Genomic DNA, 17,885 nt, shown 5'->3' on the forward strand with positions numbered 1-17,885 from the left:
AATGATCAGAAATGGAAATAGTGGATGAACTTAAAGAGCACTAAAGAATCTAGTATTAAGAGTTAAAATCATTTGGAGCAAGGTTTTATTTTGAAAGTTATTATCAAAATCTTGCATATATGTACAATTTTAAATTCTCAAATATTCTTCTGGCGCGAATTTCAGACTAGTACTTGTCAAAATTAGCCTCTCATGGAAGAGATTTAATTTCTTTTATGGAAACGCCGTGTTTAACATGAAAGCCTGCGATGGTTCAAACTACAAATCCAGGTCTAATTGAGAATATGAATTTAAAGGATTTATTAAAAAACATTGCAATCAGTTAGTCAAGGTCCTTTTACCACGAAACACAGAATCAACACTAAGTTTGCTGCTCAGAACATGCGTAAAATGTAATAAAATTATTATTTTTTAATACACCACTAAATGTGAGAGAAATCAAATGTACTGCTAGTGTATAGCAAGGTAATTGAAAGTTTGTATCGCTTTACATTTCTGGAAGAAGCAATGGTTTAATTTTTGGTCATATTCGATACCATTCTCTACCAACAGCTTTCGTGAGATCTTCACATCGCAATTCGAGTTGTTCCATGGAAATTAGAAGATTAATTTCATTTGTATGACGCACACAATTCTCAGCATCTGATTAAATTTTCGAATGGAACCATCTTTCAAGGAATCCAGATACTGAAGTAGCTCAATATTAACAAACGAACCATGGAATACCTCAATAGAAACTTGACTGTTTCCGATGAATTAGTGGTAGTCACGGACGATAATTCCATTTACATCAGTGCCAATTCAAGACTTCAGCAACATGCGAGGGATATGGGAAAAATGTCAAGTCATAGTAAATATAAGCAGGAATTGACATGGATTTAAAAAAAAAAAAAAAAAAGCAAAAGCACCTGCTTTGTGATTGAACAAAGCACCTGATTGAACAGTGTCGCTATATATGGATAAGAATTTTGTCTTCATTGTACAAGTACAAACAATCGAAGCACGAAATTAGACTTTTCCACGGAGATATGAAAAGGATTATGGCAAATCTGGATTCTTTTTAATTAAAAATTAAAAATTAAGACAACTCATGGTTTTAATTGGTCTGATTTTCTGGAATTTAAAAAAATCCATTTCCTGGATGAAAATTCCTCCCACCGCTTAAAGTAACTAGCTCTGCTGAAAAAAAATGTTTATAAAAAGGTTCCTCACATCCTAGACAAGATTTGTCTGATGCAATGAAACAAACATAGCGACATTCAAACTGCTCGAGGGAGTTTGTGCTATTTGTGAAGGGAGCAATATTTTTTTGATGGTTGCGAATTCCAGTATGGCATGATTTTCTTTCAGTTAAAGTATTAAAATTAAAGTTTGAGACTGTTATGGAAATGGTTAAGTGCGCATATGCCAAACTACGCTTATTTATAGGAATAAAAAGATGCCGCAATTGGACTTGTGTAGCAATTCTTGATAAGGCATCGAGTTTCTGTATGATGTTAATTGAAAAATAAGGAAAGTATTAGATTATCAATTGCGACTGATATTGTAAGTGCATTTTTTGTTATCCATCTCTTCACACAGGAATACAAAAAAATCCCTTTCTAGGTACGAATGTATTAGAATTTAAAACTTAGTTTATTTAATAAAATTTAAACTTCTACAAAGTAGGACTTTCCCAAAAGAAAAAAAAGTTTTTTAGATTTTTATTTCTCATTCCAGATAGGGAGAAATCAAAACCAAAAGAAAATTGTTTTTAGAGAACCACAAATCTGAGAGTCTAATTTCATGTATACATTTTACTCGAACTTAAAAATTGCACCAGTTTGGCACATCCGAGTTCCAAGAGCTGCTCATTTATTCGGCGTACAGAAAGCCCACCTATACTATAAAAAAGGTACCTGCATGCCTCAGATGAAAAATAGAATTAAAATGATAAAAGATAGAACATCTCTTAAAAATAAACGACAGCGATGAACTAAAAATGTCTCATCTGTACGCTGTCTTAAAAAGATGCTGCAGGACGATCAATAAGTCCTGCACAAACGTCCCCCCCCAGACCACAACATAACGAACAAAATTACTGAAATTTCTTCAACACAACATAACACTTTTCATACCATTACACCAGATGAATATTTTTATACTCATTCCAAACCATGAAAACATCTGTCCCTTAAAGAACCAAGAGTTTATAAAATCCATTCTTCATTCAGGACAATCTGAGGTATGGGAATGATAGAAGAGGAGAGAATAGGAGCAGCAGAAGAGAGGGAATGAGAGAGTTACGGGAATGATAGAAGAGGGGAGAGTAGCCAGTCAGAGAGAGACCGAATGTTAAGCAAAAAAAAAAAAAATTTAGATTAGTCCATTTGTTAGACATCGATTAGCTTATTGTTCGGAAAAGCTCAAATCTTTCCAAAAGAAAAACACCGTTGAATTTGGTAAACGATCTCAGAAAAATTATGGTATTAAAAAGTTTCTTTTAAACTTAAATTCTATAGAAGGAAAAATCGACTAATCCGGAGTTTTTTTGCATCTTGATCATTTCTTCAAGAATGAGTAAAAATGTCCCTTTTGTGATTATTCGTAGTTTACGATAATTTATTCCACTTACCATACTATGCAGTGAAAGAATAAGGGCCAGTTATAGGAATGGTTAAGTGTGTGTGTGTGTGCCAGTAAATATATTTATAGGATTGAGGTGTCATTAGTAATTCGATGTGTAATACTACTTGACAAAGCGACATATGAAGAATAACTACTTAATGCATGTAGGACAATTGTGAGAGGATGCAAGATGCTGTGGTGGTCTAAGAAAACTAGATGAACCAAGGCCTAGTAAGTCAATTAAAATTGATGGAAATGACCAAGGTTGGATGGAATCGTTTCTAATACTTTTGACGGCATACAATGCCGCATCACTTCACACTTTGGTGATCCAAAGTGTTTCAACGGGAGGGTCGACTAAAAAAGTAGTGATTTTCGAATCTTGCCGAAATTAGCAAGAAACTTTAGATTGTATTCCCTAGGTCAAATCTCCCTACTTGAAAAGGTTCAAAAAATTCTTCGTAAATGCTGCCACTCACTAACCTATTAACAGACTAACGCATATGATCAAGACTTAAACGTCCCACAGCTGAGTAAACAAGTTTTTCACTAATAAGAAGCCCACATTGGGGGAGCATATATGGAATATATGCTTCGTCAGTAGTTAGTTGGCTGTAGCCTACAACGAATACATCTTTGGAACAAACGTCTCGAAAATATACCAAAGCGTTTACTATCAATAGCACACAATGGTCGAACCAATGACTCAATCACCTTTAATCTATGGCTTTTCTGGTACAAAGTATAAGGAAAAGGTTTAATCAATTCTTTACAGAGCAATACTTTTTAGATCGTAAAAAAGGCATACCGGGGTTGTACTTTAGACAAAAGCTATTCAAATTTCTACGAGGAAGTGCCTCATTTACATCATTCTGTGCCTCATTAGGAAGTGAGGCACAGAATGATGTAAAATTAGGTACAAGTCGAGGGTACACACTAATCATGAAGGAAAATGGCATCAGACAAATATTAGAGATGTTAATCTCAACTCTTTTGTTCAGAAGGAGAACTCAAATCAATCTAGTACAAGCCTAGCAGATTACATTGAATCTGCTCCTGTAACAAATTTGGTGTGATAAATCAGAAAATTAGGTCTAGGAAATGAGGTCGAAACATTGAACTGCATCCCAAATGCAGAAGCTACAGAACAAGCAAAGCATTTCAGTTATTAAGTTTAGTGAAAATGATAAATATGGAAATAAACAGAATTCTCAAATGTGGTATGGTAAGGAGTCAAGTGGCAATTTATATGGAATAAGAGAAATCAGTCAAAACGCTGAATTATTTCTATACAAGACAGTGTTCATACCAGAAGTATAGATCCAAGAGCTAGATTAGAAATAAAACCCTTGATGAGGACCAGATATGAGAATTCTGAGATTAAGGGGAGTGAATTTATGATATCAATGCCAGCATTAAAAACAAGGATATTAGGAAAGAACTTGACATTGTTAGCATTCAGGAATGTGTTCAAGAACTAATCTCAGGCGGTATGACGCTTAATAAGCAGGCAAACCTAAAACACCCAGAAGAAAATCAAGATCTAGGTGGAGATGCCTTTGAAAGTTACAAGTCTGAAATATGAACGCGAAATAATATAAAAGTCGTGACATGATGAGCATGGAGGACAAAAATGAAACGAAATTAAATTTTTCATAGTGGATTATCAACATCCCCATGCACCTCCCCTTTGATGGCACATAATCAAGAGTTTGATTTCGGTATGGTTACGATTTCATTTACCCAATGTAACCTAATTTGCCAATAAGCACTTTTGGGAATAAGAAATTCCCAATTGACTTCAACAATTCTTCAAAAAAGAGAAAAACTTAATGAGTATAACGAAGTAGAGAATAATTTACAACATTAGCAAGAAATTCCGTGTGACCAAATTCCTGAGTAGCAGATGAAATTCGCAACAAATGAATACTGCAGTTGGCTAGTTTGGCTGCAGCCATTTCATTTCTGTACTTTGTGGCATCGTCTTGGCAAAGATTTGCTTTTCTATAAAGAGACGGATCCTTTCATTGCATTGTATACACTTGAGACATTTCCCATCTGAAATACTAGTAAACATGTTAACAGCGTAAAAGGATTTAACAGACGAAATTCGGCCAATGGCAATTCGACGTAGTTAACATTGGATTCATTGTCGATACTCAATCTAAGTAGATTGAGTATCGACAAGAATGATACGAGTATCAAACCAAATCTTGATTTACCCAGTATAGTACGAGTTTCTTTGTGAGCTATTCCTGGTTGGAGGATAGGCGTCTATCATTGGATTCAGATAAAAATGACATCCATTCCTACTAGCGGATTTATCCTCCGTAGAATAAGTTTCTTTTGAAATTGTCCAATCTAATACAAATCTGTGACCACTAACATCCATTGCAAACCTGTCAAGCAACTAAAGGGGAAGAAGTCCATTTAACATTGCCAAATATTTGGTAAGGTTTATTTTCTCCACATAATCAGGCATTCCTCTCATCCAGCTATTTTCTGGGGTGTTACGAATCTCATCTTGCATACTTTGTTTTGCAAATTAAAACTCCATCTTGAGATTCTTGAAAATAGGAATGTTTAATTTGCATGCAAAAATCTTATTTTTCAGTCAGAAAATGAAGTCTGGAATGTATTGAAGAGCAAGGTTCTATAGTTCTAGTCTCAGACTTTTGTATTTAAATAGAAATTACTTTAATGTACGATAAATTTCAAATATCGATATTCAGTATCATGGACTAAAAAGATCAACTATGAGTGGTTGACTTTTCACGAGATCACTTTTGTATTAAAAAATAAAAATAAAATCAGCTAACGCCTTTTTATTCCCGTATACGGGAGTGGGCGAGGCCATTTATCCCCCATCTAACTTTTGGAGACTGAGTGGGCAGTTCAATCTTCACCGGTACCAATCAGAGATAGATGGCCCAAGGCTATCACTAATTAAGCGGTACACAGTGAAGAGAGACGGCTCAAATGTGCCGCCATCTCGTGGTCCCTATCCCTAACACAATATATTTAATGTCTGAAATAATGTGGGTTTTACGGTCGATTTTCTTGAGTTTTACGGGACGAAAAACTCAAGTTTCCGGGAGGAAAAACCCGCTTGCCCGTGCCAGAGATCGACTAACTCGGGAATCGGTCGAAGAAAGGCTTAGAAAAATGTTCCTCCAGTCAGCGACTAGAGGAACATTTTCTAAGCCTTTCTTCGACCGATTGTATTCGTATATTTAAAAATGCTTATTCAAGCTTAGGAAAACTCAAACTTCGTTAACATTAACTGTAATAGGCGTATCGTTTCTTTGATTTACTATGCTGTTGCAATTAAAAACATGCAAAGTTCAAACCAAACTTACATTAGTAAGTGTGGAAAAATCATTCGTTGGGAACAATGAATTGCTATCACCTCAGTGACTTCTATAAAGAGCCGGCATTTGATGAGGTCCAAAAACATGCATTAAGTCAGGAAGTTCAGTGAAGCAAAAGATTAAGTTCTTTTAGCGATGGGTTTTGCGATTAAGATATTTCGGCAGAAGCTGTTTGACCGCTGGAAGTGAATATCAAGTGGCTTAGTGATTTATGGCCATCTAATTTCGTATAAGAGCAATTCGTATAATAGCCAAGGATACTGTGAACAAACAAGAAAAAAAAATCTAAGGCTACGGCTGTGAAGATTAATACAAAACTAAATTTACATTTCAAATGTGAAAAGACGGCGAAAGCTTTAAACCAATGCAACTTAATTTCCTTTCGACCACTACAAAAAGATATCCATGACGTTAATAAAGTAAGCTAAGTTATACAGCAAGGTACGACCAAGTCACGCGTCTGATCTGCTACGATTTAACATTAATTAAATCGTAATTTGAATAATTACGAAATTTACACTTTTTCTATTTGTTTTTTAATTTGAGGAAGTAAACGAAATGCACAAAACTAGCAGTTGATTCCTTTAAAAAGGAGCACGTGATATTCGCCGACAGAAGCATATTATTTCTATTCTTATACTAAAAGAAAAACTGCTGAACCTTTTAATCACCCGTTAAACAACATTAGGAGACAGGACCTATGTAAGGGTTCTATCTAATCAAATACCCTTATGTGGAATATCAAGTTACTAGTTATGGTTCAAACCACGCTCCCTCTGATAGTACGAGGAAGTGAGCAAACGGGTGCAGCAGCCATATCGCAGAGTTCGTTTTCAAATAACCGCACCCCCAATATTCCTCCTCTTTCCTTTCAGAAGTGAAGGAATTTCTCTTAACGAAACCGGTCATTTCAGTTAAAATACGAAAGTATTCTTATGAACACGACAGTCCGTTCTGGTTGGCCAACTGAATAGCATCTCCGCTCTGCAACCTATAAAAAAACATTTTGCGAATGTCTTCGTGCAGCAAGTAATTTTGTGAAGTCATGCTGAAAAAAGTTCTTTGAGGAGGGTTTTCGAAGTGTCGAACTTTAATCCGTCCATAGTGTTAGTACGGGATGTATCCGAACTTTCGATGGGTGGAATTCACTCATGAAATGTCGTCTTATCCAAAAAGATCCAGTAAGCTGTATTTAACCATTTTAAGAATTGAAGCAATTTTTCTTGAAATCACGTGTATAGATTCAGGAAGACCTTAAGACTTGAAGTCATATGAAGCCAATACATTTGGTCTAAAGCATTATGAACATTTTAGTTCAATCTTTCATTAGCGGAATACACAAAGTTAACGTGCAAAATATTGTTCGTACAAAGAACATTCTAAAAAAATGGCCTTCAACTTATTCACTGTAGTCTTATGACAATTCTGTATTTAGTCATTTGAGAACTTTTACAAGGTTGGACATTTACGTGCTTACTCAGACTATTTTCTGATTTCACCTCACCTAGTGGAACTAAACTCGTTGAGTTTAGTTCCACTAGGTGAGGTATGCTACCTAGCTAAATAGGTAGCATTCAATCTGAATTTTAAGAACTTTTCTTTCTGCAAAAGGCAATCTTTATGGAAATGCCATGATAGAGGATGAATTGGTGCGAAACCTTCCCAATAAATCTCTAATTCGTAGTTGAGTTTTATCCCGAATTGACATAGAAAATGTTGCAATCTTACATCATATCAGTCCATCGGTAAAATTGAAGCCTGATCAAATTGTGCCACGTTTGATCATGAGGAACCACTGAAGTTTAACCTAAACTATCAAAAAATAAGATTCGTTTTTGAATTAAGTCTTAGTCAAAAGAACCTGGTACCAACAAATTGGGTGCCAAACAAGGTAAAAGATTCTCACAAATGAACATGAGCTGGGAATAAACGTCAGTCAATCGTCGACACAGAACACTTCGCTTTCAGAAAAATGAAGTCCATTATGGATGCACTGCAGAAATGAAAAAGCATTCAAGAAAATCCGAAGACGACAGTGACAATGCATCCTCCTAAAGAGGAGGCAACTATTACATCTTTCCATCTGTGGAGGCACTTTCTACATTCTGCAATTCCGGCATTTACTAGCTACAGGATGAGAAGCTTCCCGTTCAAATATAGGGAATCTCCCTTCTTCCCCTTCTCATCCTTCCATTAGGACGGGTTGAATCCCCTAATGAAGGGTTTAGGACGAATTAATGCAGCCGAATCGTCACTCCTCTGCTGCATTCCCACAGGGAAAGCATTTTAGTACTAATCCACGCGTGTTTAGTGGACCGGTTTGTTCTGTAAATTTAGTAAACGATATTGAAGAAAATCAAAGAAAAGATAACTATGCAAGAAATAGGTTGGTTTCTGACATCAAAACTTAGGATTAAGAATTTAGATAACACGAGTAGGGGGAGAAATTATTTGATTTTAGCATCGACTAGCAATTGTTAGAAACTAATAGTTCATTATACAAAAATGAACCGACAGTTTTAATGTGATTTTTCTAAACTTAATTTGAAAGTAGTTTGTCATCCTGCACTTTTCTTCCAATTTGCTTCAGTGAATCGAATGACTTTTTTCGAATTTTAAAAGAATGAGATGTCTACCATTTTAATGCAGACTAATTCCAGATACGAACAGAGCCACAAACTCGAGACTTTTGGAATACTTTTCAGGGTTAGAAGACGTTCGTTGAAAAAATATGTTTCACTTTGAACCTTAACGAGAGCTAGACTATACGCATTTAACGATACAGTTTATCGCGAATTGATAAACTTCATTCAGTAGTAGAAAATTTACTTAAAAACTATTAATTCTTGTAATTACCTTTTTATAAGTAATACTCGCTGGCTGTTCTCGGAAGATTTAGACTAAAAAGGTATGCTACCAAGTTTTTTTTTTAATGCGTATTCAGTGTCATTATAACTCAACTTAAAATGAGGTTAAATACATTAAAATGATGCATTCGTAAAATTAACATGAAACAGTTCAAGGATTTTAACAAAGTGGTCTATCCAATAAGTTAACTTCGCTTTAAAACAGCGAAACAAATAACACAAAATTAAATTTATGCAAAAAATAGATTTACAAAATCAACAGCGATTACTAGTGAATTAAAGGTGACGCTCGGTATTTCAAAGTAGAACTTGACGATGGATTTAATTTCTGAAGTAGAATCACACGATTAACTATTTCATCAGCGGTAGGCCTATTTACCGACGTTTTATTCCAACACATTTCAGCCAATTCTTTATAAGACGCATCCAGTTGCTCGCTAGGTGGAAAATGTGGACGTACATTGTTAGCTACCACCTTTAATAAATGGTAAAAAGGTAATTAATATTTTAACAACTAAAAATTCTTAAGTAGTTTGTTGGTATGAGATGCAAATAATCGGGTTAATTATGTTTCCGATATTCAGGAAGCCAAACCATTGTATTTGTTTTGAGATAAGGGCTAATACTGTTACACGCATGTGTACATATGTTACCAGTCATGACTACTTCCTTCTGCCGGTTTGAAACTGCATGGGGTATTTGCACTTTTCACAAAATCTGTAGTCATGATTCGAAAAGAATGAATAATTTATTACTTTTAATGTGTTAAATAAGATATTTCAGTAATTTTTGAATTATCATAGGCGTTAAGACTTCGAGATGTACATAGCTATCATTTTCACTAAGAATATAAAATTCTTACCTTATAAATTATCACATGAGCATTCTCGCCTTCAAACGGTGTCTGGCAAGTGAACAGTTGCCACACAAATACTCCGAACGAATAGATGTCGGCTTTTGTAGTCAATGGGTGATTACAAAACACTTCTGGAGCAGAGTAGGCTACGGTACCTACCATCCGACTTTCGCATTCATTTCGGGATTCAGATCGAAGACTGATACTGCATCCGAAGTCAGTCAGTTTACATATTCCAGAAGACGAAACGACTACATTGGAAGGTTTCAGATCCATGTGGATGATATCTTGACTGTGGCAATAATGAAGAGCCGATGCTACCTGGTTGCAGAGGCTAAAAGAAATGCATTGTTATTAGAATATTATTGGAAAATGGTCATCAGAAAGGAAGAAAGTCATGTTGAAATTTTAGTTTCTGCGAGAGATTGACTATTCGATTCAATTGTCTCTAAAAAAAACAAATAGCGGCTGTAAGGGATCTGAGAAATACCACTCCTTCACTGAAATGAAATAGTGGTAATATGATTAATCGCTAGCTGACCTAGAGCCGTTCGTTGCCATTAGGTTCTCATTATCAATCTAGTAGTGTGTGGAACGGAAGTTTTAAAGCCGCACCTTCCTAAAAAGGAAGAAATGCAGTCGAGGGGAAAATGTCTTCAAAAAAATTAGAATAGGCAAGATAATGGAACGTGCCTTTGGAAGTTTTAATTTGAATATGGATTAGTTCAATAACAGTGTCTTTCAATATAAATACAAGCACGAATTCTCATGCAGACATTTCAATATGTAACGAGTTTAGTTTGGCTGAGATACAACATGTGGCAGCTGGAAATGTGTTTGAGTAGGATCTAAATGCATTATATTGGACCCTCGAGACCTTTCAGATTAAAGAATATACAAATATTGAAGGGGAATAGTTTAAGTTAAACACCCGCTATCAAGATTTAAAGAAAAACACCGCCTCAGACATAAGATGCAAAGTTGAAGGAAAGGAAAACTTAGGATTCCATAGTGGCTTCAAGGTAAGACAGTGCTACTAACTAAATTTTATGGATAATATTCGCCTGCACTTAGAAATACAGAGAGAACTTTCCTCGTAGCTACATTACTCGATTTCCAGCTGACTGAACCAGCTATGTAATTAGAATTAAATATGAAAAATTACAAATTTCTAGTGAGCGTATCAGATTAAAGTATTCGTCGTTTTCAAGCAAACCAAGCCAAGAAAAAGTTGAAACAGGAATGAACAATTTCGGTTCATCAAGAAGGGTAGTGTCAATTAATCTTAGTTTAAGACAATTGATAAAAGCCCTATTTAGCCAAGTAACCACAGTACTGATTTACCTTTCTGAATAAGACTCGGATAAGAAATATATCTATGTAAATTTTGTAGAGGTGCAAAGACGAGCTCAAGATGTACAACCTGTTCAGAACGCAATATCTATATGGTGCAAAAGACAACTTTACACAGCAAATATGCAGATCTAGTTTAAGTTGAATACAAGGTTACAATTGAATGCGCATTAAGATCTTTAATACAAAAGAAGGTGTAACAAGATGGTGTACGTTCTTTCCAATATTATTCATCTATAAGGATTACATTAGGAAATAATTGAGTTGGTACTGTCAGTCGAGGTATAGATTCCAGTTAAAATCTATGCAGTCACTCGTGAAAGTAGTAAATTTTATTTGTATTAAAATCAGCAATAGAAAAAAAATTACGACAATAAGCAGGAACCTGATAAAAAAATGCAGTGGTTAACGGAAAATAAACAAGTGTTCAACCTTAAGTACAATCAAAAGCAAACTTAATTTGAAAATAGGCAATCGAATAAGGAGAAACTAGGTTGCATAATTAAAAACAAATTAGGTGAATAAGGGAATTAAAGAATGGATGTTTTTAGCGATTTTTTCGTTGTCGAAATAGTTTACCTCGCCAAGAAAGAGCTTTATGATTTACTTACTTCAATCGAATTGCTGCTGGTATTGGTGGGGTCGAATCTTCAATCACTTGCTGTAAGTTTGAGCTCCCTCCATATTCTATTACTAATAATCTCCGATGGTTGCAAGTCTCGTAGATGCGCAGCACACGAGCAACATGAGGATGTTGCAGATTGAGTGCATTTCTTTCCCCAGCAGAAGAGCCAGAGGCTTGATGCGTGATCTTTACCGCAACCTTTTTGCCTGAAAGAAAAAAATAAAATCTTGAAACTTAATTTATTTTATGTAGTGAAATTTAAGTTCAATTTCATCTTTGTAGTGATAGAGTCGGTCACTGACTGCTCCCGTTATGAAACTGCATGAGAATGTGGGTGGCACGTGTGTGTATATATATACACACACATATACATACAACACAAAAGCCGCCTATCGTTCTGGGCCACGATTCCCGTTCATTCTATCAAGGCAGCATAGAGGCAATCCTTTCCAACATACTGCATCCAGATTATCTTGCGTGGGGCTCCATTATACTTGGTATTTTTCTGACACTGTTCTGGGGCTGGTGTTTGTTTCTATTAAGAGAAACGAGTTAAAGGGTTCCACCTCCGAATAAGGCTAACATAAAAAATGCCAAATCGTTTTACTCGTTATGAAATTTTCTTTTCGCGGGTAGGAATTGAAGCGAAATCTGTTCCAAACAAAGGGCACGTGTCTCCATCTAATCACAAAGTGGCTCAATTGAGATGGTGTGAAGCAAATGAAATGATGCAATACATTGCATGCAGTGAGCTCTGCAAACAGCAACATTTATCAAACGCCTCGCCTGGAGCAGAGGTTTAAGCAGTTAGCGACCGTTTCCCTACAGGGAAAACACTCGCTGAAGATTCTGTCAGCCATACAGACAGAAACATGTCGAGAAAAAACGTCTAAGAGTTAAAAGCTAGTTAAATTTATTCGTAGTGAATTACTTAAAAATTCAGTTCAAAATATTGCCACTTATCCATGATGTCCAGTAAATGCATTCATCAGCACGTAGCCAAGCTCAGTCCTCTTTCTAAAGTGAAGACTAAAAGACTGTAATTCCTTGGGGGAATGAAAAGGAGTTACAGGTTTCACATTATCGATGTAACTAAATCAGTGCTACGACCTGTCTAATATTGTGTCAAGTTTGAGTGTGAAGAATACGAATAGTTTAGGGCCAGACAATGAAACTAGCTGTTTCCTGAACAATATTACGATGTTCATCTCTAAGTTCTCCGTTTAATTTCTCGAAGTGCGAAAATGTTATTGTACCCTTTAAGTTTTCGCTGAAACTAAATGTTTCTCTCGATATTTTCATGGGTACTGTCGAATCAAAGTAAGATGTTACTTCTACATATCATTTACGTGCGAGAGGCTGCCATAATGTATAGTAATCCTTTTTTACTAAGGAAAGGTTCCTTCCCTCTAGAAAAAAGGATTCCAAACTGCCTAAAATCGAGGTAAAACGACTTCGTAATAAACGAATAAAAAATTATGCTGATTTGTCCTTTAGGTATCCACCTCAATATGCAAGGCTGCAAGTTTGGCCATTGCGTCTTGCAGTCAAGCAGGGAGGATCACTTGTTTACTAACAGTAAAACAAGTAAGGGTTGAGGTGGAAATTAACTTAATTTCAACCGTTCAGAAAATGCCACTGTTCGACTGCTCAGAGAAAACCATACTAAGGAAACTAGCTGCAGGTTGCATAAGTTAAGGAAAGGCATCGACAGTGCATTTCAGCCAGTTTCACTGGACATCCTTGTTCATGAAAAATGTACCTCTGACTGAGGTACAAATAGAGTACAAACGGACAAATAGAGAATTGCCTCTTGTAACATTTCAACGAACATCAGGTGAAAACACGATAGAAAGGTTACAACTAAAATCATAACATGTAAATTATAACTTACTAAAATATATGGAAATGAAAAGGAAACAAATCAAAGCTAAAATATTCACTTCAGCATAAATTAAAATATCAACACCTCGTTTAATCTGTTTTATCGTAGGTTTAATGAGATGAATTTATGCATATAAAACCCCTTAATCTCACACTTTGAGACACTGCATCAATCCATCTACACTAATTTTCTTTTTCCTTGCACACTTTTTAACCTTTCCCACTATTTTATTCTTATTTTTATTTTTATTTATTATTCCACGGGAGGTTATTTTTATTCCACGGGAGGCGTGTAATCAATAGGGCATTTCGGAAAACTTAGGAGCGGTAAATTTCCAATTAAGGGAGAAAAAAGAACGCTAAATACTGCCGTTTGACAGAACCCCCTTCTTGAGCTGTGATTGCACATCCATGAATATCAATATTGTTAAGTTCCCTTAGAATATCTTCAATTTTGAGGATTCAGTGGTTTGAATCTGTTCCCACTTCACTATCGCAGAACTCGCGTACGTCGTCTCTAGCCTGTAAAGGAACGGTGGTTGGATTATTATATACTGCCAGTTCTTGCTTTCATTTAAATTTATTCCCCCCCCCATGGCTTATTCTCCTATATCTATTAAACTTCCCTATAAAGTAACAGTTTAATTCTGCAGTGTACACTGATTTAGACAAAAGCTGTATAATTTCAGCTTCCAGCGCTGAAGAAAATAAACAGCTAATCCATGGCTTCTTTAAATGCAAGTGGTAGGAGGAGTAAGCAATACACCACTTATCCATCCAAAAGTGTTAGTCGTTCAATTGGGATCGTTTTAATGAAGACTGCATTTTTAGAACGACAAAATTTTAAAAATAGTATTTGTTAAAACTAATGCGAACTTGATATCGGGAAGGGGACCCTTATTACGACAAACACTGCATACCTTAGTGCCTACAAAAATCTCGAAGAATGCAATAATACACTACTATATCGTTTACTATCATAATGTGCCATTTTTGAATCTTTAGTTTATTTGCATTCTACGTTAAATATCGATATCCTATTTTTATTCCACGGGAGGCGTGTAATCAATAGGGCATTTCGGAAAACTTAGGAGCGGTAAATTTCCAATTAAGGGAGAAAAAAGAACGCTAAAATTTTGCAAAGGACAATATCCCAGTATCTTACACTACAGGTCGCATGGTTCAATCCATTGCTACTAATTCTGGGACCATGTTTCTTGCATGACAGTCCAAATAGGAGAAAGATTTTATAGAGGGAAGGTAGGAAACAAGATGCTACGTGCCTCAAAGTCGCACCATTCACCTGGCCTAGCTCGCCATTCATCGATTAGGCTAGTCAAGTCATTGATTAAAAATCTTACGTAAGAGAAAGTGAACTCGGTTGTGAGGAAAACGAGGACTGTTCAGCTAATCTTTATCACAATGTAAATTCTGCAAAATTAGAAAATTCCAAAGCAATGACCAATAAAATAATTTTTCTCGGTAGTACTGCGCTGCCTTTAACATGGTTATCTTGCGATGTTCCTGAACAGCATAACAAATTGCATTGGTTATATTTGTTATTCTGTAACAAATGCAAATATATTGATGTTAACCAAAAAAATTCATTGATAAACAATTTCAGTATGGCAGTAATAAGATCCGAGTAAATTACTTATTCAAGGAAAAAGTTGAACATTTCCTCTCCGTCCCTTCCCCCTTCATTTTCTCTCACGCCGGAGTAGGCAGATTGTCGTTAAGATTATCCGTTTCATGATATCGACTTGCACGAAGTATTTTCCCCCCTTCTCTATGTAAAGAGAACGATTTCTATTTTCTACGATGAAAATATTAGACTTATGAAAGACCCTCCTTTTAAGTATCTGTTGCGCAGAACTCGATGTCGCCATCACGTTTTACAGGATTTCGATCTTTGCACTGCCGTTTAAGTGACCTGTACATGAACATTTCGCAGCACGATCTTGAGATGTTACAAAAATATCGGGTTATATATTCCACCTTTCCTTAAGCTATTTTGGCAATGGTATGTTTTGAATACGCCATAAAATAACAAGAAGTCCTTATTATAATATCGTAAACCCACAGCATGTTAGCACTGAGTGGGACAGGAGAGTTTACTTCCCTAAGGTTGCTGGGAAGCAAAAACTTCCGCTAGCTATGAGACTGAAGAATCTTCGATACCGACTGAGCTAATTTGTTAAGTGAACGGTATTAACCGCTCCCCACCCCCGTAGTGGGAGGATACTAATATGCGTCGTTAGCGAGTCTTGTTGAGAAAAAAAAAAAAAAAAAAAATTTGAAAAAGATGTTTAACTCCCTCCCACGAAAGTTTATAAATCACTTTTAACACGTTAATACAGTGGTGTAGCTAAGGCTTTTGCCGCCCGGGACGATCCCTGACTTTGCCTCCCCTCTCAATACACACGAAAAATACTACAAAAAGTCAAAACGACGTATAGGGAAATAAATTAAAACGCTATGTTTATTTTTGAACTAAAACTTTAACTTCAACATTCTAAAATGTTATTTTTCTTGCTTTTCTGGTAGCAAAATCGATGACATTTGTTGAAGTCTATTTCAGAGTAATGTGGGTAATTCTTAATTAGTTTTATTTAGAAAAACTCCTCTCAACTAGCAACACTTACAGCAACTGTGAGGAAAATTTGCAGCAGTATTACAATATTTGGAACTTAGTTCTCTAGACTTTTTTAAAATTAACTGCAAAAGTTCAAAAATGTTCAAAGTGTTGCCCAGGGCGGATTGCCCCCCTCTAGCTATGCCTCTGTGTTAATACCACGGTGCAGTTCGTTGTTTTTTTTTTTTTTTTTTTTTTTTTTTAACCATTTCCAACCTCCAAGCGGGATGGAGAAATTCTTCTTGAATAAAGACATTCACAAGCATCTATGCCGGGTAATTTAGAAACTCGATACTATATGCTGTGTAGGGTTGTGCGAGGGAAACAATAAAACAGCCTACTGATGGACTTATAATTTACCCTGCGGTTTCATTACTTCCCCCGAAGCCAAATTTAGAACCGCTCACAAATCAAATTAGACGGCCCTCCCATCCTAGCTAAAGGACCTCACTTTAATTTAAAGCATTCAAGTGCTGAAAGTGATCAATTTATTCGGTTTACTGAATCAACAATTTACAGGTTGACTGGCTTCATGGAGAGGCAAAGTATTTTCCCATTGATATAGAAGGATCGCTTCAAGTAAATGAGGTTGACTACCAGTTGATAGTCGAACGGCTACTACTTATCCCCCACCCCACCCTAAATGAAGTGGCAGATTTAGTTCTAAATATTAAACGTCGAGTCATACCTACATTTCCATGCAATACTTAAATCCATAACTAACGGATATTTCAACAAATTACACATTAAGAAATTTAAAGTGTGTTTACCTTTCCAATATTTGACGACGACGTGCCCAAATGATCCACTTCCCAAGTACTGCCCGTCGCTTTCTGACGATTTTATACTGACCTCAGCTGACGCACTAAATTCATTATTTTTGTCATTCCTTGTCTCGTCTCGATCATCAGAACTCGTGACCTTCCACAGTTGACGATGGGGCGTATTCAGCATATTTTGTAACGTCTGCCATTCTGACGAAGGGGACGACAAAAGATCACGATTATGCTTCTCTGACAACGATTCAGGAACTATCAATTTCGGAACTGTTACATGTTGAATGGGGCTGAGGCAAACTGTCGGCGATTCTGCCCTCGGAGAAAGAAAAAGTTTTTGCTTGAAATGAGGTATTTGAAGAGACGACGGTGAAAGCTTGCATTTAATCGGAGTGGTCCATTCATGAATATGGGAAGGGATCGTAGTCAAAAGGGGTCTGGCTACTCTTTGGATATCTGACAACGATTGCAGAGCAGACGACATAATGGTTATAATAGCATGTATTGGAATGAACATGCGCATTTTTAAAGGGAATAAAAGTGACAATTCGCTGCGCCACCAGCAGATTTCAGTTCTTTCGATTTTGTTTTCATTTTGAAATATCGCACAATATTTCTACTCCGCACTATTCTTAATAATTCATGGCACGTTTGTAATTGTGCCAACTACCTAATGCAGTGTTTCCCCAAGAATGCTTTCTTCAACTTGTAGTTCAATAAACTTAAACACTTTTGTGTTAATAAAAATAAATCACAATGTCTTTTCAATATACTAATGTTTTCATTATTAAAATATTACTTGGCAATTGGTATATACGAAGAATAATCAGCATTTAGTTGAAGATTTTACAAGACAGAAAAAAGTAAAAATAAAATAAAAATATAAATAAGAATAAAAAATAGTAATCAAC

At 35.9% G+C, this 17,885-nt stretch overlaps 1 protein-coding gene across 1 annotated transcript in view; it reads right to left on the bottom strand.

Moving 5' to 3' along the window:
* The window catches only part of LOC150109692 (uncharacterized), a 169,034-nt gene extending 151,576 nt beyond the window's left edge, over positions 1–17,458 (bottom strand). Inside the window, exons 1-4 of the mRNA XM_090402988.1 lie at positions 16,969–17,458; positions 11,666–11,885; positions 9,708–10,035; positions 9,115–9,320 (exon numbers count right to left, since the gene is read on the bottom strand). Of these exons, the coding sequence (XP_090259114.1) occupies positions 9,115–9,320; positions 9,708–10,035; positions 11,666–11,885; positions 16,969–17,458 (1,244 nt within the window). The remainder of the gene's footprint in view (positions 1–9,114; positions 9,321–9,707; positions 10,036–11,665; positions 11,886–16,968) is intronic.
* Between the last annotated feature and the right edge of the window lie 427 nt (positions 17,459–17,885).

This window comes from Typopeltis vanoorti, chromosome 2 (assembly GCF_054136105.1).
Source record: "Typopeltis vanoorti isolate ZY-2024b chromosome 2, IOZ_Tvanoo_1.0, whole genome shotgun sequence".
Taxonomy (NCBI): domain Eukaryota; kingdom Metazoa; phylum Arthropoda; class Arachnida; order Uropygi; family Thelyphonidae; genus Typopeltis; species Typopeltis vanoorti.